This window comes from Salmo salar, chromosome 15, assembly GCF_965601325.2.
Source record: "Salmo salar chromosome 15, fSalSal1, whole genome shotgun sequence".
Taxonomy (NCBI): domain Eukaryota; kingdom Metazoa; phylum Chordata; class Actinopteri; order Salmoniformes; family Salmonidae; genus Salmo; species Salmo salar.
This window is the reverse complement of record NC_138305.1, coordinates 115,002,804-115,028,571: the sequence shown is the minus strand read 5'-3', so window position 1 is coordinate 115,028,571 and position 25,768 is coordinate 115,002,804. Positions and strand designations below refer to the sequence as shown.

Here is a 25,768-nt window from a genome sequence, read left to right as displayed (position 1 = left end):
CACTTCATTTGATTAGTACATGATTCCATATGTGTTATTTCTTAGTGTTGATGTCTTCACTATTATTCTACAATGTAGAAAATAGTAAAAATAAAGAAAAACCCTAGTTCTAAAACTTGTGTGAACAAAATAAAAATATCTTGTGTGTTCTCCTTTGTCCTGAGTTTGGGTGGTCCCTTTAGGGTGTCCCTGGTTACACTGATGGCTGATCCTTTAGGGTGTGTCCCTGGTTACACTGTCTGATGGCTGATCCTTTAGGGTGTGTCCCTGGTTATACTGATGGCTGATCCTTTAGGGTGTGTCCCTGGTTACACTGTCTGATGGCTGATCCTTTAGGGTGTGTCCCTGGTTATACTGATGGCTGATCCTTTAGGGTGTGTCCCTGGTTATACTGTCTGATGGCTGATCCTTTAGGGTGTGTCCCTGGTTACACTGATGGCTGATCCTTTAGGGTGTGTCCCTGGTTATACTGATGGCTGATCCTTTAGGGTGTGTCCCTGGTTACACTGATGGCTGATCCTTTAGGGTGTGTCCCTGGTTACACTGATGGCTGATCCTTTAGGGTGTGTCCCTGGTTATACTGATGGCTGATCCTTTAGGGTGTGTCCCTGGTTACACTGTCTGATGGCTGATCCTTTAGGGTGTGTCCCTGGTTACACTGATGGCTGATCCTTTAGGGTGTGTCCCTGGTTATACTGATGGCTGATCCTTTAGGGTGTCCCTGGTTACACTGTCTGATGGCTGATCCTTTAGGGTGTGTCCCTGGTTACACTGATGGCTGATCCTTTAGGGTGTGTCCCTGGTTACACTGTCTGATGGCTGATCCTTTAGGGTGTGTCCCTGGTTACACTGTCTGATGGCTGATCCTTTAGGGTGTGTCCCTGGTTACACTGATGGCTGATCCTTTAGGGTGTGTCCCTGGTTACACTGATGGCTGATCCTTTAGGGTGTTCCTGGTTACACTGATGGCTGATCCTTTAGGGTGTGTCCCTGGTTATACTGTCTGATGGCTGATCCTTTAGGGTGTGTCCCTGGTTACACTGTCTGATGGCTGATCCTTTAGGGTGTGTCCCTGGTTACACTGATGGCTGATCCTTTAGGCTGTGTCCCTGGTTACACTGTCTGATGGCTGATCCTTTAGGGTGTGTCCCTGGTTATACTGATGGCTGATCCTTTAGGGTGTGTCCCTGGTTATACTGTCTGATGGCTGATCCTTTAGGGTGTGTCCCTGGTTACACTGTCTGATGGCTGATCCTTTAGGGTGTGTCCCTGGTTACACTGATGGCTGATCCTTTAGGGTGTGTCCCTGGTTATACTGATGGCTGATCCTTTAGGGTGTGTCCCTGGTTACACTGTCTGATGGCTGATCCTTTAGGGTGTGTCCCTGGTTACACTGATGGCTGATCCTTTAGGGTGTGTCCCTGGTTACACTGTCTGATGGCTGATCCTTTAGGGTGTGTCCCTGGTTATACTGATGGCTGATCCTTTAGGGTGTGTCCCTGGTTGTACTGTCTGATGGCTGATCCTTTAGGGTGTGTCCCTGGTTACACTGATGGCTGATCCTTTAGGGTGTGTCCCTGGTTACACTGATGGCTGATCCTTTAGGGTGTGTCCCTGGTTATACTGATGGCTGATCCTTTAGGGTGTGTCCCTGGTTACACTGTCTGATGGCTGATCCTTTAGGGTGTGTCCCTGGTTATACTGATGGCTGATCCTTTAGGGTGTGTCCCTGGTTACACTGATGGCTGATCCTTTAGGGTGTTCCTGGTTACACTGATGGCTGATCCTTTAGGGTGTGTCCCTGGTTACACTGATGGCTGATCCTTTAGGGTGTGTCCCTGGTTACACTGATGGCTGATCCTTTAGGGTGTGTCCCTGGTTACACTGATGGCTGATCCTTTAGGGTATGTCCCTGGTTACACTGTCTGATGGCTGATCCTTTAGGGTGTGTCCCTGGTTACACTGATGGCTGATCCTTTAGGGTATGTCCCTGGTTATACTGTCTGATGGCTGATCCTTTAGGGTGTGTCCCTGGTTACACTGTCTGATGGCTGATCCTTTAGGGTGTGTCCCTGGTTACACTGATGGCTGATCATTTAGGGTGTGTCCCTGGTTACACTGTCTGATGGCTGATCCTTTAGGGTGTCCCTGGTTATACTGCCTGATGGCTGATCCTTTAGGGTGTGTCCCTGGTTATACTGTCTGATGGCTGATCCTTTAGGGTGTGTCCCTGGTTACACTGATGGCTGATCCTTTAGGGTGTGTCCCTGGTTACACTGATGGCTGATCCTTTAGGGTGTGTCCCTGGTTACACTGCCTGATGGCTGATCATTTAGGGTGTGTCCCTGGTTACACTGCCTGATGGCTGATCCTTTAGGGTGTGTCCCTGGTTACACTGTCTGATGGCTGATCCTTTAGGGTGTGTCCCTGGTTACACTGTCTGATGGCTGATCCTTTAGGGTGTGTCCCTGGTTATACTGTCTGATGGCTGATCCTTTAGGGTGTGTCCCTGGTTACACTGTCTGATGGCTGATCCTTTAGGGTGTGTCCCTGGTTACACTGTCTGATGGCTGATCCTTTAGGGTGTGTCCCTGGTTACACTGATGGCTGATCCTTTAGGGTGTGTCCCTGGTTACACTGTCTGATGGCTGATCCTTTAGGGTGTGTCCCTGGTTACACTGTCTGATTGGCTGCTCCTTTAGGTTGTGTCCCTGGTTACACTGTCTGATGGCTGATCCTTTAGGGTGTGTCCCTGGTTATACTGATGGCTGATCCTTTAGGGTGTGTCCCTGGTTACACTGATGGCTGATCCTTTAGGGTGTTCCTGGTTACACTGATGGCTGATCCTTTAGGGTGTGTCCCTGGTTACACTGATGGCTGATCCTTTAGGGTGTGTCCCTGGTTATACTGTCTGATGGCTGATCCTTTAGGGTGTGTCCCTGGTTATACTGATGGCTGATCCTTTAGGGTGTGTCCCTGGTTACACTGATGGCTGATCCTTTAGGGTGTTCCTGGTTACACTGATGGCTGATCCTTTAGGGTGTGTCCCTGGTTACACTGATGGCTGATCCTTTAGGGTGTGTCCCTGGTTACACTGATGGCTGATCCTTTAGGGTGTGTCCCTGGTTACACTGATGGCTGATCCTTTAGGGTGTGTCCCTGGTTACACTGTCTGATGGCTGATCCTTTAGGGTGTGTCCCTGGTTACACTGTCTGATGGCTGATCCTTTAGGGTGTGTCCCTGGTTACACTGTCTGATGGCTGATCCTTTAGGGTGTGTCCCTGGTTACACTGATGGCTGATCCTTTAGGGTGTGTCCCTGGTTACACTGATGGCTGATCCTTTAGGGTGTGTCCCTGGTTATACTCTCTGATGGCTGATCCTTTAGGGTGTGTCCCTGGTTATACTGATGGCTGATCCTTTAGGGTGTGTCCCTGGTTATACTGTCTGATGGCTGATCCTTTAGGGTGTGTCCCTGGTTATACTGATGGCTGATCCTTTAGGGTGTGTCCCTGGTTACACTGTCTGATGGCTGATCCTTTAGGGTGTGTCCCTGGTTACACTGATGGCTGATCCTTTAGGGTGTGTCCCTGGTTACACTGATGGCTGATCCTTTAGGGTGTGTCCCTGGTTACACTGTCTGATGGCTGATCCTTTAGGGTGTGTCCCTGGTTACACTGTCTGATGGCTGATCCTTTAGGGTGTGTCCCTGGTTACACTGATGGCTGATCCTTTAGGGTGTGTCCCTGGTTACACTGATGGCTGATCCTTTAGGGTGTTCCTGGTTACACTGATGGCTGATCCTTTAGGGTGTGTCCCTGGTTATACTGTCTGATGGCTGATCCTTTAGGGTGTGTCCCTGGTTACACTGTCTGATGGCTGATCCTTTAGGGTGTGTCCCTGGTTACACTGATGGCTGATCCTTTAGGCTGTGTCCCTGGTTACACTGTCTGATGGCTGATCCTTTAGGGTGTGTCCCTGGTTATACTGATGGCTGATCCTTTAGGGTGTGTCCCTGGTTATACTGTCTGATGGCTGATCCTTTAGGGTGTGTCCCTGGTTACACTGTCTGATGGCTGATCCTTTAGGGTGTGTCCCTGGTTACACTGATGGCTGATCCTTTAGGGTGTGTCCCTGGTTATACTGATGGCTGATCCTTTAGGGTGTGTCCCTGGTTACACTGTCTGATGGCTGATCCTTTAGGGTGTGTCCCTGGTTACACTGATGGCTGATCCTTTAGGGTGTGTCCCTGGTTACACTGTCTGATGGCTGATCCTTTAGGGTGTGTCCCTGGTTATACTGATGGCTGATCCTTTAGGGTGTGTCCCTGGTTACACTGATGGCTGATCCTTTAGGGTGTGTCCCTGGTTACACTGATGGCTGATCCTTTAGGGTGTGTCCCTGGTTATACTGATGGCTGATCCTTTAGGGTGTGTCCCTGGTTACACTGTCTGATGGCTGATCCTTTAGGGTGTGTCCCTGGTTATACTGATGGCTGATCCTTTAGGGTGTGTCCCTGGTTACACTGATGGCTGATCCTTTAGGGTGTTCCTGGTTACACTGATGGCTGATCCTTTAGGGTGTGTCCCTGGTTACACTGATGGCTGATCCTTTAGGGTGTGTCCCTGGTTACACTGATGGCTGATCCTTTAGGGTGTGTCCCTGGTTACACTGATGGCTGATCCTTTAGGGTATGTCCCTGGTTACACTGTCTGATGGCTGATCCTTTAGGGTGTGTCCCTGGTTACACTGATGGCTGATCCTTTAGGGTATGTCCCTGGTTATACTGTCTGATGGCTGATCCTTTAGGGTGTGTCCCTGGTTACACTGTCTGATGGCTGATCCTTTAGGGTGTGTCCCTGGTTACACTGATGGCTGATCATTTAGGGTGTGTCCCTGGTTACACTGTCTGATGGCTGATCCTTTAGGGTGTCCCTGGTTATACTGCCTGATGGCTGATCCTTTAGGGTGTGTCCCTGGTTATACTGTCTGATGGCTGATCCTTTAGGGTGTGTCCCTGGTTACACTGATGGCTGATCCTTTAGGGTGTGTCCCTGGTTACACTGATGGCTGATCCTTTAGGGTGTGTCCCTGGTTACACTGCCTGATGGCTGATCATTTAGGGTGTGTCCCTGGTTACACTGCCTGATGGCTGATCCTTTAGGGTGTGTCCCTGGTTACACTGTCTGATGGCTGATCCTTTAGGGTGTGTCCCTGGTTACACTGTCTGATGGCTGATCCTTTAGGGTGTGTCCCTGGTTATACTGTCTGATGGCTGATCCTTTAGGGTGTGTCCCTGGTTACACTGTCTGATGGCTGATCCTTTAGGGTGTGTCCCTGGTTACACTGTCTGATGGCTGATCCTTTAGGGTGTGTCCCTGGTTACACTGATGGCTGATCCTTTAGGGTGTGTCCCTGGTTACACTGTCTGATGGCTGATCCTTTAGGGTGTGTCCCTGGTTACACTGTCTGATTGGCTGCTCCTTTAGGTTGTGTCCCTGGTTACACTGTCTGATGGCTGATCCTTTAGGGTGTGTCCCTGGTTATACTGATGGCTGATCCTTTAGGGTGTGTCCCTGGTTACACTGATGGCTGATCCTTTAGGGTGTTCCTGGTTACACTGATGGCTGATCCTTTAGGGTGTGTCCCTGGTTACACTGATGGCTGATCCTTTAGGGTGTGTCCCTGGTTATACTGTCTGATGGCTGATCCTTTAGGGTGTGTCCCTGGTTATACTGATGGCTGATCCTTTAGGGTGTGTCCCTGGTTACACTGATGGCTGATCCTTTAGGGTGTTCCTGGTTACACTGATGGCTGATCCTTTAGGGTGTGTCCCTGGTTACACTGATGGCTGATCCTTTAGGGTGTGTCCCTGGTTACACTGATGGCTGATCCTTTAGGGTGTGTCCCTGGTTACACTGATGGCTGATCCTTTAGGGTGTGTCCCTGGTTACACTGTCTGATGGCTGATCCTTTAGGGTGTGTCCCTGGTTACACTGTCTGATGGCTGATCCTTTAGGGTGTGTCCCTGGTTACACTGTCTGATGGCTGATCCTTTAGGGTGTGTCCCTGGTTACACTGATGGCTGATCCTTTAGGGTGTGTCCCTGGTTACACTGATGGCTGATCCTTTAGGGTGTGTCCCTGGTTATACTCTCTGATGGCTGATCCTTTAGGGTGTGTCCCTGGTTATACTGATGGCTGATCCTTTAGGGTGTGTCCCTGGTTATACTGTCTGATGGCTGATCCTTTAGGGTGTGTCCCTGGTTATACTGATGGCTGATCCTTTAGGGTGTGTCCCTGGTTACACTGTCTGATGGCTGATCCTTTAGGGTGTGTCCCTGGTTACACTGATGGCTGATCCTTTAGGGTGTGTCCCTGGTTACACTGTCTGATGGCTGATCCTTTAGGGTGTGTCCCTGGTTACACTGTCTGATTGGCTGCTCCTTTAGGTTGTGTCCCTGGTTACACTGTCTGATGGCTGATCCTTTAGGGTGTGTCCCTGGTTATACTGATGGCTGATCCTTTAGGGTGTGTCCCTGGTTACACTGATGGCTGATCCTTTAGGGTGTTCCTGGTTACACTGATGGCTGATCCTTTAGGGTGTGTCCCTGGTTACACTGATGGCTGATCCTTTAGGGTGTGTCCCTGGTTATACTGTCTGATGGCTGATCCTTTAGGGTGTGTCCCTGGTTATACTGATGGCTGATCCTTTAGGGTGTGTCCCTGGTTACACTGATGGCTGATCCTTTAGGGTGTTCCTGGTTACACTGATGGCTGATCCTTTAGGGTGTGTCCCTGGTTACACTGATGGCTGATCCTTTAGGGTGTGTCCCTGGTTACACTGATGGCTGATCCTTTAGGGTGTGTCCCTGGTTACACTGATGGCTGATCCTTTAGGGTGTGTCCCTGGTTACACTGTCTGATGGCTGATCCTTTAGGGTGTGTCCCTGGTTACACTGTCTGATGGCTGATCCTTTAGGGTGTGTCCCTGGTTACACTGTCTGATGGCTGATCCTTTAGGGTGTGTCCCTGGTTACACTGATGGCTGATCCTTTAGGGTGTGTCCCTGGTTACACTGATGGCTGATCCTTTAGGGTGTGTCCCTGGTTATACTCTCTGATGGCTGATCCTTTAGGGTGTGTCCCTGGTTATACTGATGGCTGATCCTTTAGGGTGTGTCCCTGGTTATACTGTCTGATGGCTGATCCTTTAGGGTGTGTCCCTGGTTATACTGATGGCTGATCCTTTAGGGTGTGTCCCTGGTTATACTGATGGCTGATCCTTTAGGGTGTGTCCCTGGTTATACTGATGGCTGATCCTTTAGGGTGTGTCCCTGGTTATACTGATGGCTGATCCTTTAGGGTGTGTCCCTGGTTATACTGATGGCTGATCCTTTAGGGTGTGTCCCTGGTTATACTGCCTGATGGCTGATCCTTTAGGGTGTGTCCCTGGTTATACTGATGGCTGATCCTTTAGGGTGTGTCCCTGGTTACACTGTCTGATGGCTGATCCTTTAGGGTGTGTCCCTGGTTATACTGATGGCTGATCCTTTAGGGTGTGTCCCTGGTTATACTGATGGCTGATCCTTTAGGGTGTGTCCCTGGTTATACTGATGGCTGATCCTTTAGGGTGTGTCCCTGGTTATACTGATGGCTGATCCTTTAGGGTGTGTCCCTGGTTATACTGATGGCTGATCCTTTAGGGTGTGTCCCTGGTTATACTGATGGCTGATCCTTTAGGGTGTGTCCCTGGTTACACTGTCTGATGGCTGATCCTTTAGGGTGTGTCCCTGGTTATACTGATGGCTGATCCTTTAGGGTGTGTCCCTGGTTATACTGATGGCTGATCCTTTAGGGTGTGTCCCTGGTTACACTGATGGCTGATCCTTTAGGGTGTGTCCCTGGTTATACTGATGGCTGATCCTTTAGGGTGTGTCCCTGGTTACACTGATGGCTGATCCTTTAGGGTGTGTCCCTGGTTACACTGATGGCTGATCCTTTAGGGTGTGTCCCTGGTTATACTGTCTGATGGCTGATCCTTTAGGGTGTGTCCCTGGTTATACTGATGGCTGATCCTTTAGGGTGTGTCCCTGGTTATACTGTCTGATGGCTCTTTGAGTTGCGGCGCCTGTGCTCTACATTGTCTTCTCCTTGAAGGTTGGCTTAAAACCCTTCAGCTCTTTGAAGTCGTATGTCTTCTGAGACTGTCTACTTGTGTTTAGTGCCTGGGCTCTGCTGTCCCAGTTTCTGTATTGGATTTCAGGTACCATTCCCTAAAAGGTACTTTGCCTAACTTATCAGTTCACCACTTCTTACCATTAAAGGCGACGGTCCAGGCCTTGTAGTCGACCTACTGAAGATGGCTCTTCTCCCTCCTCCAGCTTGAGAGGTCCAGCTTGAGAGGTCCAGCTTGAGAGGTCCAGCTTGAGAGGTCCAGCTTGAGAGGTCCAGCTTGAGAGGTCCTGTGTGGTCACATGATATTTCAGCCAGGTGTGAAGGGTCTTCGACAGAGCTTGGAGAAACCCAGTAGTCCATAACAGTTCAATATTATCCATGGACAGGAACAGGATGTTCAGCTCATGGCATCACTACATGTCCATATGGTTGTTGTTATGAGAACAGGGACTTTGCACTGATATGAAAAGCTTATACTAAACATGATAATACTGCATGTCTCAAAATCAATATCCCTCTGTCCTCGGGCGTTTTATGTCCTGTGGATTCCACTTCATTGGGTAAGGTAGCCTTGTAGCCTCTGTCCTGTGGATTCCACTTCATTGGGTAGGGTAGCCTTGTAGCCTCTGTCCTGTGGATTCCACTTCATTGGGTAAGGTAGCCTTGTAGCCTCTGTCCTGTGATTCCACTTCATTGGGTAAGGTAGCCTTGTAGCCTCTGTCCTGTGGATTCCACGTCATTGGGTAAGGTAGCCTTGTAGCCTCTGTCCTGTGGATTCCACTTCATTGGGTAAGGTAGCCTTGTAGCCTCTGTCCTGTGGATTCCACCTCATTGGGTAAGGTAGCCTTGTAGCCTCTGTCCTGTGGATTCCACTTCATTGGGTAAGGTAGCCTTGTAGCCTCTGTCCTGTGGATTCCACTTCATTGGGTAGGGTAGCCTTGTAGCCTCTGTCCTGTGGATTCCACTTCATTGGGTAAGGTAGCCTTGTAGCCTCTGTCCTGTGGATTCCACTTCATTGGGTAAGGTAGCCTTGTAGCCTCTGTCCTGTGGATTCCACTTCATTGGGTAGGGTAGCCTTGTAGCCTCTGTCCTGTGGATTCCACTTCATTGGGTAAGGTAGCCTTGTAGCCTCTGTCCTGTGGATTCCACTTCATTGGGTAAGGTAGCCTTGTAGCCTCTGTCCTGTGGATTCCACTTCATTGGGTAAGGTAGCCTTGTAGCCTCTGTCCTGTGGATTCCACTTCATTGGGTAAGGTAGCCTTGTAGCCTCTGTCCTGTGGATTCCACTTCATTGGGTAAGGTAGCCTTGTAGCCTCTGTCCTGTGGATTCCACTTCATTGGGTAGGGTAGCCTTGTAGCCTCTGTCCTGTGGATTCCACTTCATTGGGTAGGGTAGCCTTGTAGCCTCTGTCCTGTGGATTCCACTTCATTGGGTAAGGTAGCCTTGTAGCCTCTGTCCTGTGGATTCCACTTCATTGGGTAAGGTAGCCTTGTAGCCTCTGTCCTGTGGATTCCACTTCATTGGGTAAGGTAGCCTTGTAGCCTCTGTCCTGTGGATTCCACTTCATTGGGTAAGGTAGCCTTGTAGCCTCTGTCCTGTGATTCCACTTCATTGGGTAAGGTAGCCTTGTAGCCTCTGTCCTGTGGATTCCACTTCATTGGGTAAGGTAGCCGTGTAGCCTCTGTCCTGTCGATTCCACTTCATTGGGTAAGGTAGCCTTGTAGCCTCTGTCCTGTGGATTCCACTTCATTGGGTAAGGTAGCCTTGTAGCCTCTGTCCTGTGGATTCCACTTCATTGGGTAAGGTAGCCTTGTAGCCTCTGTCCTGTGGATTCCACTTCATTGGGTAGGGTAGCCTTGTAGCCTCTGTCCTGTGGATTCCACTTCATTGGGTAAGGTAGCCTTGTAGCCTCTGTCCTGTGGATTCCACTTCATTGGGTAAGGTAGCCTTGTAGCCTCTGTCCTGTGGATTCCACTTCATTGGGTAAGGTAGCCTTGTAGCCTCTGTCCTGTGGATTCCACTTCATTGGGTAAGGTAGCCTTGTAGCCTCTGTCCTGTGGATTCCACTTCATTGGGTAAGGTAGCCTTGTAGCCTCTGTCCTGTGGATTCCACGTCATTGGGTAAGGTAGCCTTGTAGCCTCTGTCCTGTGGATTCCACTTCATTGGGTAAGGTAGCCTTGTAGCCTCTGTCCTGTGGATTCCACTTCATTGGGTAAGGTAGCCTTGTAGCCTCTGTCCTGTGGATTCCACTTCATTGGGTAAGGTAGCCTTGTAGCCTCTGTCCTGTGGATTCCACTTCATTGGGTAAGGTAGCCTTGTAGCCTCTGTCCTGTGGATTCCACTTCATTGGGTAGGGTAGCCTTGTAGCCTCTGTCCTGTGGATTCCACTTCATTGGGTAAGGTAGCCTTGTAGCCTCTGTCCTGTGGATTCCACTTCATTGGGTAAGGTAGCCTTGTAGCCTCTGTCCTGTGGATTCCACTTCATTGGGTAAGGTAGCCTTGTAGCCTCTGTCCTGTGGATTCCACTTCATTGGGTAAGGTAGCCTTGTAGCCTCTGTCCTGTGGATTCCACTTCATTGGGTAAGGTAGCCTTGTAGCCTCTGTCCTGTGGATTCCACTTCATTGGGTAGGGTAGCCTTGTAGCCTCTGTCCTGTGGATTCCACTTCATTGGGTAAGGTAGCCTTGTAGCCTCTGCCCTGTGGATTCCACTTCATTGGGTAAGGTAGCCTTGTAGCCTCTGTCCTGTGGATTCCACTTCATTGGGTAAGGTAGCCTTGTAGCCTCTGTCCTGTGGATTCCACTTCATTGGGTAAGGTAGCCTTGTAGCCTCTGTCCTGTGGATTCCACTTCATTGGGTAGGGTAGCCTTGTAGCCTCTGTCCTGTGGATTCCACTTCATTGGGTAGGGTAGCCTTGTAGCCTCTGTCCTGTGGATTCCACTTCATTGGGTAGGGTAGCCTTGTAGCCTCTGTCCTGTGGATTCCACTTCATTGGGTAAGGTAGCCTTGTAGCCTCTGTCCTGTGGATTCCACTTCATTGGGTAAGGTAGCCTTGTAGCCTCTGTCCTGTGATTCCACTTCATTGGGTAAGGTAGCCTTGTAGCCTCTGTCCTGTGATTCCACTTCATTGGGTAGGGTAGCCTTGTAGCCTCTGTCCTGTGGATTCCACTTCATTGGGTAAGGTAGCCTTGTAGCCTCTGTCCTGTGGATTCCACTTCATTGGGTAAGGTAGCCTTGTAGCCTCTGTCCTGTGGATTCCACTTCATTGGGTAAGGTAGCCTTGTAGCCTCTGTCCTGTGGATTCCACTTCATTGGGTAAGGTAGCCTTGTAGCCTCTGTCCTGTGGATTCCACTTCATTGGGTAAGGTAGCCTTGTAGCCTCTGTCCTGTGGATTCCACTTCATTGGGTAAGGTAGCCTTGTAGCCTCTGTCCTGTGGATTCCACTTCATTGGGTAGGGTAGCCTTGTAGCCTCTGTCCTGTGGATTCCACTTCATTGGGTAAGGTAGCCTTGTAGCCTCTGTCCTGTGGATTCCACTTCATTGGGTAGGGTAGCCTTGTAGCCTCTGTCCTGTGGATTCCACTTCATTGGGTAAGGTAGCCTTGTAGCCTCTGTCCTGTGGATTCCACTTCATTGGGTAAGGTAGCCTTGTAGACTCTGTCCTGTGGATTCCACTTCATTGGGTAAGGTAGCCTTGTAGCCTCTGTCCTGTGGATTCCACTTCATTGGGTAAGGTAGCCTTGTAGCCTCTGCCCTGTGGATTCCACTTCATTGGGTAAGGTAGCCTTGTAGCCTCTGTCCTGTGGATTCCACTTCATTGGGTAAGGTAGCCTTGTAGCCTCTGTCCTGTGGATTCCACTTCATTGGGTAAGGTAGCCTTGTAGCCTCTGCCCTGTGGATTCCACTTCATTGGGTAAGGTAGCCTTGTAGCCTCTGTCCTGTGGATTCCACTTCATTGGGTAAGGTAGCCTTGTAGCCTCTGCCCTGTGGATTCCACTTCATTGGGTAAGGTAGCCTTGTAGCCTCTGTCCTGTGGATTCCACTTCATTGGGTAAGGTAGCCTTGTAGCCTCTGTCCTGTGGATTCCACTTCATTGGGTAAGGTAGCCTTGTAGCCTCTGTCCTGTGGATTCCACTTCATTGGGTAGGGTAGCCTTGTAGCCTTGATTCCTCACAGCATCCAGCCTAGCTGACGTCATGTATTTTTATGGATTGTGTCGTTATTCTTTCCTCTGGCCTCCATTGATTTAGTCACCATAATTCTGGCCATCCTACGAGGGTATAAACTCCAATAACTTTGGAACGGATTCTGATAGAGACCTGAGGTTTGGAACATTGGTTTCCTTAGAGGATTATCTTCACAGTTAACATATTATTTTACCCGTTGGTTAAAAGATGCGTTTTTGATTGGACACATTATATAATGTGTGTCTATAGGTGGAGAAGGTGGATGGTCGGGGAGTCCAGCTGGCGTCTCTCTTCATGGCCGGCGTGGACACGGCTCTGTTGGTCAACGATGTGTGTGGTCAGCCGTTACCATGGGAACACTGCTGCCCCTGGGGCTTCTTCGACGGGAAACTCTTCCAGACCAAACTGGCCCGTGCTGCCCGAGACCGCCAAGCCCTGCTCGACATGTGTGAAGGACAGGTGGGTCGGGGGTGGGGTCCAATCCTTGGGCAGCTGGAAGGCCGTTGTCCCCCATCAGCGAATTGCTTTCTGTGACCCATGTAAAAGGCTTTCCTCGACTTCCGGGATTTATAAGTATATATAATATTCTCTGTCCTACAGGAGGAGCTGGTGTCTCGTGTGGAGAAGATGCGTCAGGCCATCCTTGAAGGCATCAACTTCTCTCGTCCTCCTCCCCCACCTCCTCCTCTCCCCCCTCCTTCCTTCCTGCCCCCTCCCCCCTTCTACCCTCTGCCTCCCCTCTACCCCCCCCGGCCCATGGGCAACATGCCACACCACCACCACCCTCAACATCCTCACCCTCATCACCACTCACACCCAGCCCAGCACAGACCCAGAGCCTTCCCAGGTGAGCATCTCACACACACACATTCACAAGTGCACACACATATCCAATAGATCAATGCAAAGATCCAGACACTGAGGCGCTGGCGTTGGCTCCGAGGCGTTGGCTCCGAGGCGTTGGCTCCGAGGCGTTGGCTCCGAGGCGTTGGCTCCGAGGCGTTGGCTCCGAGGCGTTGGCTCCGAGGCGTTGGCTCCGAGGCGTTGGCTCCGAGGAGCTGGCTCCGAGGCGTTGGCTCCGAGGCGCGACGGCTCCGAGGCGCGTTGGCTCCGAGGCGCGTCGGCTCCGAGGCGTCGGCTCCGAGGCGTTGGCGTTGGCTCCGAGGCGTTGGCGTTGGCTCCGAGGCGTCGGCTTCGAGGCGTTGGCTCCGAGGCGTCGAGGCGTTGGCGTCGAGGCGTTGGCTCCGAGGCGTTGGCTCCGAGGCGTCGAGGCGTTGGCTCCGAGGCGTCGAGGCGTTGGCTCCGAGGCGTCGAGGCGTTGGCTCCGAGGCGTCGAGGCGTTGGCGTTGGCTCCGAGGCGTTGGCTCCGAGGCGTTGGCTCCGAGGCGCGTTGGCTCCGAGGCGTCGGCTTCGAGGCGTTGGCTCCGAGGCGCGTTGGCTCCGAGGCGTTGGCGTTGGCTCCGAGGCGTTGGCGTTGGCTCCGAGGCGTCGGCTCCGAGGCGCTGTTCGTGCACCAGGAAGTTTGATGATGTTCTATCTGCACTTTTGTAACAGATAACAAACACACTTTAATCTGTCTTTTGATGAGCAGGTCTGCAGTCGATCCCCCCCCAGGGAGGGAAGTTGGAGATAGCCGGAATGGTGGTGGGCCAGTGGGCCGGGAACAAACCACTGCGTGGCAGAGGGGGATTCAACATGCAGGTGGTGTCAGTCGGGGCAGGGAGAGGGTAAGACACTGCTGCTGCTCTCTAAATTAAACTGTCTCTATACTTGAGTCTGATATTACTTTTTACTAATCTCTCCCTCTCTCCCCCGTCTCTCCAGAAGGGGTAAAGACGTCCCAGTGAAAGGAGGGCGAGGAGGTAAAAAGGTGACTGCCAACAGAATAAAGGTTTGACATCAGAATAAGGGTCAAGCCATAGAATAAGCGGTGTGTCGTCACACTAAATGTAAAGAGACCGTTAGATGTAGTTTTAAATAAGCATTAACTCTCTTTCTCCTTCCCTCCAGACCTCACCCCCTCCCCCCTCCACCAGCCCCCCCAAGTCCTCTGAGGGTGAGGGTCTTAACTCTGGGGGTGTGGCCCAGAAGCTGAACGGCAGCCCTGCAGCCTCCGCTATTGGCCAGCCTTTGGATCTTCCTCCACTGGCCCAGCCAAACCCGTGTGCCTTAGCCAGCAAAGACAACCAATCAGAGGAGGCCCCTTGTTGCCTTGACAGCTGTCCTTCAGACGGAATGTAACGAAAGAGGATTGACTAGGCTTTCCCAGAATGCACCAGGGTGTTCTGAAAGTGCCGTCTGTGTTCCACTGCCTTCCCCTGTCTGTTAGCCTCGCCCACCAACACACCAACCAGGAAGTCAGAGAGGGGGAGGTGCTCTGCTCAATCAGTCGATTTGATTGAGGCGTTCCGCTAGCCTTTCCCCCCCTCTCTCTGCTCCTCCGTGTGATTGGTTTGGCAGAGCAGTAAGCCCAACCCCTTGATTTTGTCATGTTTTATTTTAACGATGAGAGGTTTTTCTCCATGAGTCCATTTTGTCTAAGCCCCGCCTCTGCCCCATAAAGGCCCCACCACATGGCTGTTGTAGCCCCAGCACACTGTCTCATGTTGTAATGATCCCTTCCTAGTGGTCAAATTTATTGTGAATTGAAATGGGATGATGTGATCTACACTCCCCTACCGAGGTCCGCACAGTTAGACTTGGAACTACAGTGTTTAGTGGTAGTAATAGTGGGTTTACACGCACAGTAACGTCGACACTAAACACACAGTGTTGGCTAGTCTGTTAGTTCCTCGGCTTGGTAGCCATTACAAGTTTAGTTGCCCAGCCGTGTTGAGACCCCATGACCACAGATGTAAATGGTTGCCATAGGGACCTCGTGGCAAGCGGTGTTCCATGTGAGGTCAGAGAGGAAGAGGAGGATGACATGGCGTTTGCTAAATACACCACCGATAATGATCTATTAGCGTTAGCCGCGCCTCTAACCCCTCCCTCCAGACCCATCTGTATTAGCTACGCTGCGTTGTTTTGCTAATCACAACACTACCTGGGCGGCAAGTAGCCTAGTGGTTAAAGTGTTGGGCTAGTATCCGAAAGGTTACTGGATCGAATCCCCGAGCTAACAAGGTAAAAATCTGTCGTTCTGCCCCTGAACAAGGCAGTTAACCCACTGTTCCCCGGTAGGCCATCATTGTAAATAAGAATTTGTTCTTAACTGACTTGTCTAGTTAAATAAAAGTTACATCAAAAATATAAAATATTACCCTGAGCGTCGGTGTATAGCTTAGCCCCTTCAGTAGCATTTGCACCGCTAATGCGTTAGCATGCTAACGTAGGCCAGACCCTTGAATAACATTAGCACTTACGTTAATATGGTAGCATGCTAATTTAGCCTAGCCCAGCCGTGTTGAGACCCCCTTGACCACAGATTTATGTACGCACCTTAACCTGACGCTCCAACGTATGGAAGCTCTTACCCCTATATTATATTACTGCATTATCCCCTATGCTCTTATTATATATCCCAATGGGGAGCACTTAACTAATGTTGCATTCATTGTGATTATTGATGAATTGACAGTCTGTCTGATAGGGTTCCCCTGTGACCTAGGACATTTCTTTGACCTCTAGAGATCTATTTTAACATTAGACACATTTAGAGACTCCTTTGTGTGTTAATATGCCCCTTGTTAACAATAGCTGTTTAAATGTGAGCAGTGGTCTTCAGAAGAGTCCCACTGGATCCCCTAACAGGTTAAAACACAGTCAGGACAAACATGGTGCCACGTCGGGGGTCAGAGTGCTGCCCCTCTGACTGGCACGTCTCAAATGGCACCCTATTTCCTACATGGTGCACTACTACTCCTGTTCATCAGAAGCAGTGCATTATGGGGGGTAGGTTGCCGTTATAGACAAGACCTGATGAAGTCCCAAAGCATAGACCCACACCAGCCCTGTCAGCTGGCTGGCCAATCAGGACAGGCCTGGTAGCACCGCCTCCCCAACCCCGCCTGGTGATTGGTTAGCAGTCGCCACGGCGATAGCACAGCCGTTCTCAGCTCTTTAACCAACAACAAGAAGCACTTCCCCCAAACTACCTCCACAATCAGCAGGGGTTTGGGGTGGGAACACATGAATGTTCTGCCCACAATCTAAAGATCCTAAATAGTTTTATAATTATGATAGAGGACAAAATAAGTATTCCCTTAATAGGTGTGCTCTGAGAGGAATCAGAGTATTGTCTTGTTTTAATGTTAGTAGACGACAGAGCAGAGTAGTAGGATTGATCTGTCTGTCTCCTGGACATCTGTAGAAATAACATGGACTGAATCAACTCAATTTAACCAGCGTAGGGACATGGATGCTGCCCAAAGGACTCCTAGTCCTTCTACTGCACTAGTTCTGTTTATGGCCCATAGGGCTACCCCCATAGGGCTTTGGTCAAAAGTAGTGCACTATATAGGGAATGGGGTACCATTTGGGAGGCACCCTATATGAACCCCTGACAAGGCAAGGCAACAGAAGGAGACCATGTCAAAGACTTGATGCTCTATCTATCTGATGGTTAGGCCTAAGACAATGTTTCCCAAACTCGTACCTGGGGACGCCAAGGGGTTTCCCCCCCCCCCCTAGCACTACACAACTGATTCAAATAATCAAAGCTTGCCGATGAGTTGGTTATTGAATCAGCTGTGTAGTGCTGGGTCAGAACCAAAAGGTGCACCCGGGAGAGGGGGGGGGGGGGTGACTGAGTTGGGGAAACGCTGGTCTAAAATCTTAACTGTTTAACTGAAGGAAACCCTGCCCAGATGAAATGGCACCCTATTCCCTACATTCTGACTGATCCTCTTCGTTCCTGTGAAGAACCTAAGGATTCCACAAGACTGCCTCTGTTGTTGATCTTCAGCCTTATACTCATAGGGTACACAGTCAGTGTTGATATTTAAATCACTGAGCCCACCGTTAAGATCCGTTACACTGAGACACAACAAACGGCCCGTTAACTTGTCAACAAACAACTACCAAATGAAAACCAGGGTCTTATTGATGGCTGGTTATTGATATGACTTGCTGAAGCGTACAGAGAATTGTTAGGAGTGTTGTTACTGTAGTTGTAGGACAGTAGTAACAGTATTGGACTAAACTCTACAGGACTGTAGTTAAAACACAAACAGAAAGGGTGACATTCTGTCTGCTAAATAGTCCAGTTCCAACCACAACTACCTTAGTAGCATCTACATAGCCCCACAAAGCCCAAAGTTGCCAAAGCAAACATAACATCTAAATACACTTCAACCAAAATGATTTTGGAAAGCTGCGGCTCAAGACTCCATGGCGTGCAAGGGTTGTGGAACTGTTTACAAGCAAATCATCTCTGCCTTCTGATGGTTGTTGTAAAACGAGACTTTGGATCTTAATCCCACATGAAGTATTGAGAACAACAACAGTCTTTTAATCCAGTCGTCTCAGGGCTATCTAGCAGACAGATTTGAACCCCTAGACTGGCTAGAGAAGAGCCCCACTGGTCATATAATACCCAGCATGACTGAACGACTACGACTCATATATTTTTTATATATATACACACACACACACAGAGAGTACATATTCATAGGATGCACCTCCCTCACTATGTCGCATCATGCCATTGTTGTGAACGTTCTCAAGCAGGCCTCTATCGGCGGCGCCCTAAAGTTGCGATTAAAAAAAAGTAATTCTGGAAATACAATGACATTGCTAAAGTAGTCAAGTATTTAGTAGGAAAAAGTTTGCAAGCGTTATCATGCCTTCAAATTTACTTTGATTGCAATGTTGTCATTAGCTAGCAAAGTTTGTCAAAAACCTAATAAAAAAAATGGCCTCACCTCCATTTTAGCTAGCTAACGTTACACTGCATCTAAAGTCAATCTGGTGGCTAGCTAGCTAACGTTACACTGCATCTAAAGTCAATCTGGTGGCTAGCTAGCTAACGTTACACTGCATCTAAAGTCAATCTGGTGGCTAGCTAGCTAACGTTACACTGCATCTAAAGTCAATCTGGTGGCTAGCTAGCTAACGTTACACTGCATTTAAAGTCTATCTGGTGGCCTCACCTCTATCTTAGCTAGCTAGCTAATGTTATACTGCATCTAAAGTCAATCTGGTCGTCTCCCCTCAATCTTAGCTTGCTAATGTTATACTGTATCTAAAGTCTATCTGGTGGCCTCACCTCAATCTTATCTAGCTAGCTAACGTTATACTGTATCTAAAGTCAATCTGGCGACATCAAAAGGTTTTCCTACTAATTATTTGCCTCCTTTTGAGTGTCATTGTATTCCCAAGCCACTGTAATGCACTTTTGATGAAATCTTCATCGGCGCTCATTGAGTAGAATGCTCAGTCGTGCATCAGTTCAAAACGAACGTTCTAAACAATATTGTGACGGAATTTGCACTCCATGAATAATGCTTTAACCTTTTCACATGACGTTACTGTAGCACAATAAGATGACGGGACACTGCAGGTCATGACTATTTCTGTTCAGCCAGGAGGAGGAGTGGGCCTAACTTAAGTCGCTCCGCTAGCTGGCAAAATTACGCACATCCCTGTCGACTCACTCGTAAGAATACTTACTCACACACACACACAGTAGTTGTTACCAGCCCTCTCTGTGTTTGTGCTGAAGTGATGTTGCTGTTCCTCGTCAGTTACTGTCTGTGGGTGAAGCAGAGACACTTGGTAACTCTACAGTTGTACCGAGCTGCAGTCTGACACACACACATCCCTCTTGACTCACTCGTAAGAGTACGTGCACACACACACACACACACTCACACACACACACACACACACTCACACACACACACTCACACACACACACACACACACACACACACACTCACACACACACACACTCTCACACACACACACACACACACACTCACACACACACACACACACACACACACACACACACACATTGATGTCACACCCTGAGTTAGACACTAGCTAGTATGGATAAAGTCAACAACAACATAATTACTCTCCCATTGTTATCCGTGTCTGATTTAGTTGTATTAGATTTTATTGATCAGTGATTTTATTGCTTATTTTAATATTCCTCTATATACCAACATCCCTTCTCTCTTCACCCTCGCCCTTCAACCCCACCTCTCTTCACCTCGCCCTTCAACCCCACCTCTCTCTTCACCCTCGCCCTTCAACCCCTCCTCTCTTCACCCCCCCCTCGCCCTTCAACCCCACCTCTCTCTTCACCCCCTCGCCCTTCAACCCCACCTCTCTCTTCACCCCCCCTCGCCCTTCAACCCCACCTCTCTTCACCCCCCCCTCGCCCTTCAACCCCACCTCTCTTCACCCCCCCCCTCGCCCTTCAACCCCACCTCTCTTCACCCCCCCCCCCTTGCCCTTCAACCCCACCTCTCTCTTCACCCTCGCCCTTCAACCCCACCTCTCTCTTCACCCTCGCCCTTCAACCCCTCCTCTCTTCACCTCGCCCTTCAACCCCACCTCTCTCTTCACCCCCTCGCCCTTCAACCCCACCTCTCTCTTCACCCCCCCTCGCCCTTCAACCCCACCTCTCTCTTCACCCCCCTCCCTCGCCCTTCAACCCCACCTCTCTCTTCACCTCGCCCTTCAACCCCACCTCTCTCTTCACCCCCGTCTTCACCGTTCTCGCTCTCTTCCTCCCTCTGTCCCCCTCATTAGGTCGTTCCGCTTAAAGCAGCCCATAGAGTACAGTCTTTACACCCTTTCACCAACACCCTTTCACCAACACCCTTTCACCAACACCCTTTCACCAACACCCTTTCACCAACAGTCTTTACACCCTTTCACCAACAGTCTTTACACCCTTTCACCAACAGTCTTTACACCCTTTCACCAACAGTCTGTCCGACACAGGCAGTCTGTCCGACACAGGCAGTCTGTCCGACACAGGCAGTCTGTCCGACACAGGCAGTCTGTCCGATGGATGGATCACTGTATCAGCCCTTATCTGTTTCCTCTAGGACCATTTCTATTGGCTGTTTTCTGACCCCGCCCCTAACCACCCACACTAACAGTAGAGGCTATGTTATTATTGATGATCAGTTTCTCTTTGTGAACGATGTTATTATTGATGATCAGTTTCTCTTTGTAAACTAGCCAGAGTCTGCAACAAAAAAAATCTGTTTTATTCAATTGTGCTTCACTTTTTTTTTCTTACTCTTTTTAATGTCTTCTAACCCCTTCTATCTATCAAAGCAACCGTTAGTTCTAAGAGGCTTTAGCCAAACATAGAGATTTATATTGGAACCATTTACGATGATCCTTCTTGGTATTTGATATGCCATAAATCATTTTAAAGATCACCTTGTCGTTGTTACTATGTCAGTTAAATATCGCCCGTCAAAAGCTTTTTAAATGATAATCGTTTCTGCACTACGTTCGTATATTCTCGTATTATTAACGTCCCTTTATAAAGATTTCATGGTCGACTCAAGTGAAGCTGTACTTTGCACAGAGTTGGAAGTCCCCAGAAAAATACAATGGCCTATCATGAGAGCGATTCTATGATGACATCACAGCACGTGTGATTGGTTTACCCCTTATAGAGTGGAGTTTTGTGATGAGTAGAACAGAGCTGTATTGGTTACTGTAGGACTGTGTTATAAGGTTTCAGTACATGTATGGCTACACTGCCTGGTGGTCCAGACTAGATAGGCTTACAGGTAATAAAGACAGTTGATTACATTGCAAATTTCACTCCATTCCTTATAATAGTGCACTACTTTTGACCTTGTGGTGCAGGGTCCTGGTCATGAGTAGTGTACTAGAAAGGGAATAGGATGCTATTTGGGATGCAGCTAGGGAGGATATGGAGTGAGCGGTCAGTTCAGGTCACATGATGATGATATAACATCATACAGGTGTCGAGTCTGTGAGTATCTGTACCAACGCCTTCTGAAGCAACTGTAACACATGTAATACATCAACTGTAAACCAGCAGTAATGTGTACTGTATCATGTACTGTAAGCCCCCTCCCCCCTCAAAACAACAGTGCAGTAAAAGGTTCATCTTCATCACTACTATTATTGCTGTTATAATTATGATCGGTATAATTTGTCATCGTTAGCTAAAATGGAAGCACCAGAATGTTGTGGAGAGAGCCCTTTTATATTCGTCTGGCTGTGGAGGAAGTGATTTCACAAAGGAAGACTGGAACAGGAGGAGAGGCTTGATGATGTAAAGATGGTGGTCGTGTTTGTACGGTTGAGAAACGACTTACAGTGCTGAAATAAAATTTATTCTTTTAGTAAAAAAAAAAAAGTACTACTGTCTTGTCTTTTTGTGACCAGGAAGTGAGAATGCTGTGGGAACAAACAATATGCAATCATGTGCAGTCACACTGCAACAAGCCACACCTTTAGCTTTCCAGTGGTCAGATTATTCTTATGCTGTTAGTTTCTTATTATTCACAGTACCTAACAAATTATCCCAAACTACACTGCTCATTTTCCAAGCAGCCGCAGTTGAAGATGTGCAGCATTACCCGCTGCAAATTGGTCACATCGAACGAGCCCACAAACTGCCTGCAGGGAAACTCATGGAATCTCACACAGCCTTTCAACAGCACCCAGCGCTCCATTGCAGATTAGTGGTGGCATTCCGAGTCTTTTCACTGAGCCGGTTGGTTCAAAATGCTTAAAAATTGACCTTGAACTATGAAAAAAATGGCAAATTTCCAATGTAATGCGAGTTCAAATGTTTACCTGGCCATATTAGATGCCCTGCAAAAAAAAATCATTTTTTTTATGCACGCAACAAATCAGCGTGGACCAGATTAATGAGCTCTCCCGACTGAATTGTTTCTGAAGTGAGGATTCACCCTCTAGATAATTATTTTGTCATTTATCTACAGAAAAATGGTTTGATCGCAAAAAGCAGCAGTATGCAAATCAGGGAGCCAAATGAACGGCTCTTTCACCGACGCGATTCGGTTCCCGACGTTCACCCAAAAAAATATCAATTCAAAAAGAGCTGTTCATTCGCGAACGACCCATCACTAATGCAGATGGCATGAAAACAGACCTACAGGGAAGGGCAGAGGACCAGGGTTAGGGGCAGGTCCAGCTCTACCCCATGGCCTATCACCCAAAGTGTATAGAATAGAAGCCTGACCGAGGGTTTGGTCTGGTGGTCGGGACGGAATAAAACAGGAAATAACCTGGGACCCGCAGCTGATTTAGCTAGTGTAACCGATGCTGTACTGCACGGCTGTAGCTCTGCGCTGTGTGTAACCGATGCTGTACTGCACCGCTGTAGCTCTGCGCTGTGTGTAACCGGTGCTGTACTGCACCGCTGTAGCTCTGCGCTGTGTGTAACCGGTGCTGTACTGCACCGCTGTAGCTCTGAGCTGTGTGTAACCGATGCTGTACTGCACCGCTGTAGCTCTGAGCTGTGTGTAACCGGTGCTGTACTGCACCGCTGTAGCTCTGCGTTGTGTGTAACCGGTGCTGTACCGTACCGCTGTAACTCTGCGTTGTGTGTAACCGGTGCTGTACCGTACCGCTGTAGCTCTGAGCTGTGTGTAACCGGTGCTGTACTGCACCGCTGTAGCTCTGCGCTGTGTGTAACCGATGCTGTACTGCACGGCTGTAGCTCTGCGCTGTGTGTAACCGGTGCTGTACTGCACCGCTGTAGCTCTGCGTTGTGTGTAACCGATGCTGTACTGCACCGCTGTAGCTCTGCGCTGTGTGTAACCGGTGCTGTACTGCACCGCTGTAGCTCTGCGTTGTGTGTAACCGGTGCTGTACTGCACCGCTGTAGCTCTGCGTTGTGTGTAACCGATGCTGTACTGCACCGCTGTAGCTCTGCGTTGTGTGTAACCGGTGCTGTACCGTACCGCTGTAACTCTGCGTTGTGTGTAACCGGTGCTGTACCGTACCGCTGTAGCTCTGAGCTGTCTGTAACCGGTGCTGTACTGCACCGCTGTAGCTCTGCGCTGTGTGTAACCGGTGCTGTACCGTATCGCTGTAACTCTGCGTTGTGTGTAACCGGTGCTGTACTGCACCGCTGTAGCTCTGAGCTGTGTGTAACCGGTGCTGTACTGCACCGCTGTAGCTCTGCGCTGTGTGTAACCGGTGCTGTACCGTATCGCTGTAACTCTGCGTTGTGTGTAACCGGTGCTGTACTGCACCGCTTTAGCTCTGCGCTGTGTGTAACTGGTGCTGTACCACACCGCTGTAGCTCTGCGCTGTGTGTAACCGGTGCTGTACTGCACCGCTGTAGCTCTGCGTGTAACCAGTGCTGTACTGCACCGCTGTAGCTCTGCGCTGTGTGTAACCGGTGCTGTACCGTACCGCTGTAGCTCTGCGCTGTGTGTAACCGGTGCTGTACCGCACCGCTGTAGCTCTGCGCTGTGTGTAACAGGTGCTGTACCGTACCGCTGTAGCTCTGCGCTGTGTGTAACCGGTGCTGTACCGTACCGCTGTAGCTCTGCGCTGTGTGTAACTGGTGCTGTACTGTAGCTCTGCGCTGTGTGGGGTTGATTGAGACTATAGACGTGGACTTTGGAGATCAGGTTGTTTTAATGAATCAGAATTCACTCTGCATCCAAAAGAAAAGACAAAGCATTTGTAGAGCACATAAACTCGTTTATTTTCAACAATCTTAACGTGTAAATATTTGTATGAACATAAGATTCAACAACTGAGACATAAACTGAACAAGTGCCACAGACATGTGACTAACAGAAATTGAATAATGTGTCCCTGAACAAAGGGGGGGTCAAAATCAAAGTCAGTATCTGGTGTGGCCACCAGCTGCATTAAGTACTGCAGTGCATCTCCTCATGGACTGCACCAGATTTGCCAGTTCTTGCTGTGAGATGTTACCCCACTCTTCCACCAAGGCACCTGCAGGTTCCCGGACATTTCTGGGGGAATGGCCCTAGCCCTCACCCTCCTATCCAACAGGTCCCAGACGTGCTCAATGGGATTGAGATCCGGGCTCTTCGCTGGCCATGGCAGAACACTGACATTCCTGTCTTGCAGGAAATCACGCACAGAACGAGCAGTATGGCTGGTGGCATTGTCATGCTGGAGGGTCATGTCAGGATGAGCCTGCAGGAAGGGTACCACATGAGGGAGGAGGATGTCTTCCCTGTAACGCACAGCATTGAGATTGCTTGAAATGATAACAAGCTCAGTCCGATGATGCTGTGACACACCGCCCCAGACCATGACGGACCCTACACCTCCAAATCGATCCCGCTCCAGAGTACAGGCCTCGGTGTAACGCTCATTCCTTCGACGATAAACGCGAATCCGACCATCACCCCTAGTGAGACAAAACTGCGACTCGTCAGAGAAGAGCACTTTTGGCCAGTCCTGTCTGGTCCAGCGATGGTGGGTTTGTGCCCATAGGCGACATTGTTGCCAGTGATGTCTGGTGTGGACCTTCCTTACAACAGGCCTACAAGCCCTCAGCCCAGCCTCTCTCAGCCTATTGTGGAAAGTCTGAGCACTGATGGAGGATTTGTGCGTTCCTGGTGTAACTCGGGCAGTTGTTGTTGCCATCCTGTACCTGTCCCGCAGGTGTGATGTTCTGATGTACCGATCCTATGCAGGTGTTGTTAAACGTGGTCTGCCGCTGCATGTTTTGAACTGGGCTAGTGGCCATGGTGACTAACATTGGCTCTGGCCTTAGATCATTGATCAGAGGAGGGTTTGAAGGAATCAGCTCCAGGATCTCAGAGGTGCTTCCCAGGTCATTTTCCTCAGGCAAGCAAGGTTCTTCTGGTTCTGACTTTCCATCCGATGTCCAGAGCTCGGAGTAATCGCTTGAATCCTCCACCAGCCGAGATGCACTCTCCTCCCCAGAGTCCTCCATGTCTTCCCTGTCCATCGCCAGAGTGGGTGGCCTCTCCTGCATCTACGTTGATAGAAGGTCCTGCAGCACCACTGTCTTTTGAAGTGCTCTGAATCATCCATTTCAAATGGCAGGAAACTCACCTGCAGCAGTAGATTCCTGTGAACCACTTTCTCTCTGCCTTAACAGTCTTGGATTATGTACGTGTGAGTTTGTGGATTGACTGAAGTCACTGTGAAAATCCCAGGATTCCACTTGTCAGCCAATTTGCGGCGGTCCCTTTCACCTTTGTTGGCGATGAGGACACGATCCCCTATAGACAAACTGATGCTTTAACCCGCTTATCATACTCCCGACCTTGTCGTCTCTGTTGCTTGTCAGTGTGCCTTTGGGCAACACTCATAGCTTCCTTCAGCCCAGTGATCAGAGTCTCAACATACTTGTTGCAATCCACAACACTGGAGTCGTCCAAAACATTGTGGAACATCACATCCACTGGTAGCCGAGGGATCCTACCAAACATGAGAAAGAATGGAGCATAGCTCGTAGTCTCA

At 49.5% G+C, this 25,768-nt stretch overlaps 1 protein-coding gene across 4 annotated transcripts in view; it reads left to right on the top strand.

The window, feature by feature from the left end:
- The window catches only part of LOC106573003 (constitutive coactivator of PPAR-gamma-like protein 2), an 82,867-nt gene extending 61,196 nt beyond the window's left edge, over positions 1-21,671 (top strand). For 2 of the 4 annotated variants that reach the window (XM_082962316.1, XM_082962314.1), the window contains exons 12-16: positions 12,614-12,823; positions 12,965-13,211; positions 13,956-14,091; positions 14,189-14,255; positions 14,375-21,671. In XM_082962316.1, the coding sequence (XP_082818442.1) occupies positions 12,614-12,823; positions 12,965-13,211; positions 13,956-14,091; positions 14,189-14,255; positions 14,375-14,605 (891 nt within the window). In that variant the 3' untranslated portion in view covers positions 14,606-21,671. The remainder of the gene's footprint in view (positions 1-12,613; positions 12,824-12,964; positions 13,212-13,955; positions 14,092-14,188; positions 14,256-14,374) is intronic. The other 2 variants (XM_082962317.1, XM_082962315.1) reach the window with 2 other exon arrangements.
- The last annotated feature ends 4,097 nt before the right edge of the window (positions 21,672-25,768 follow it).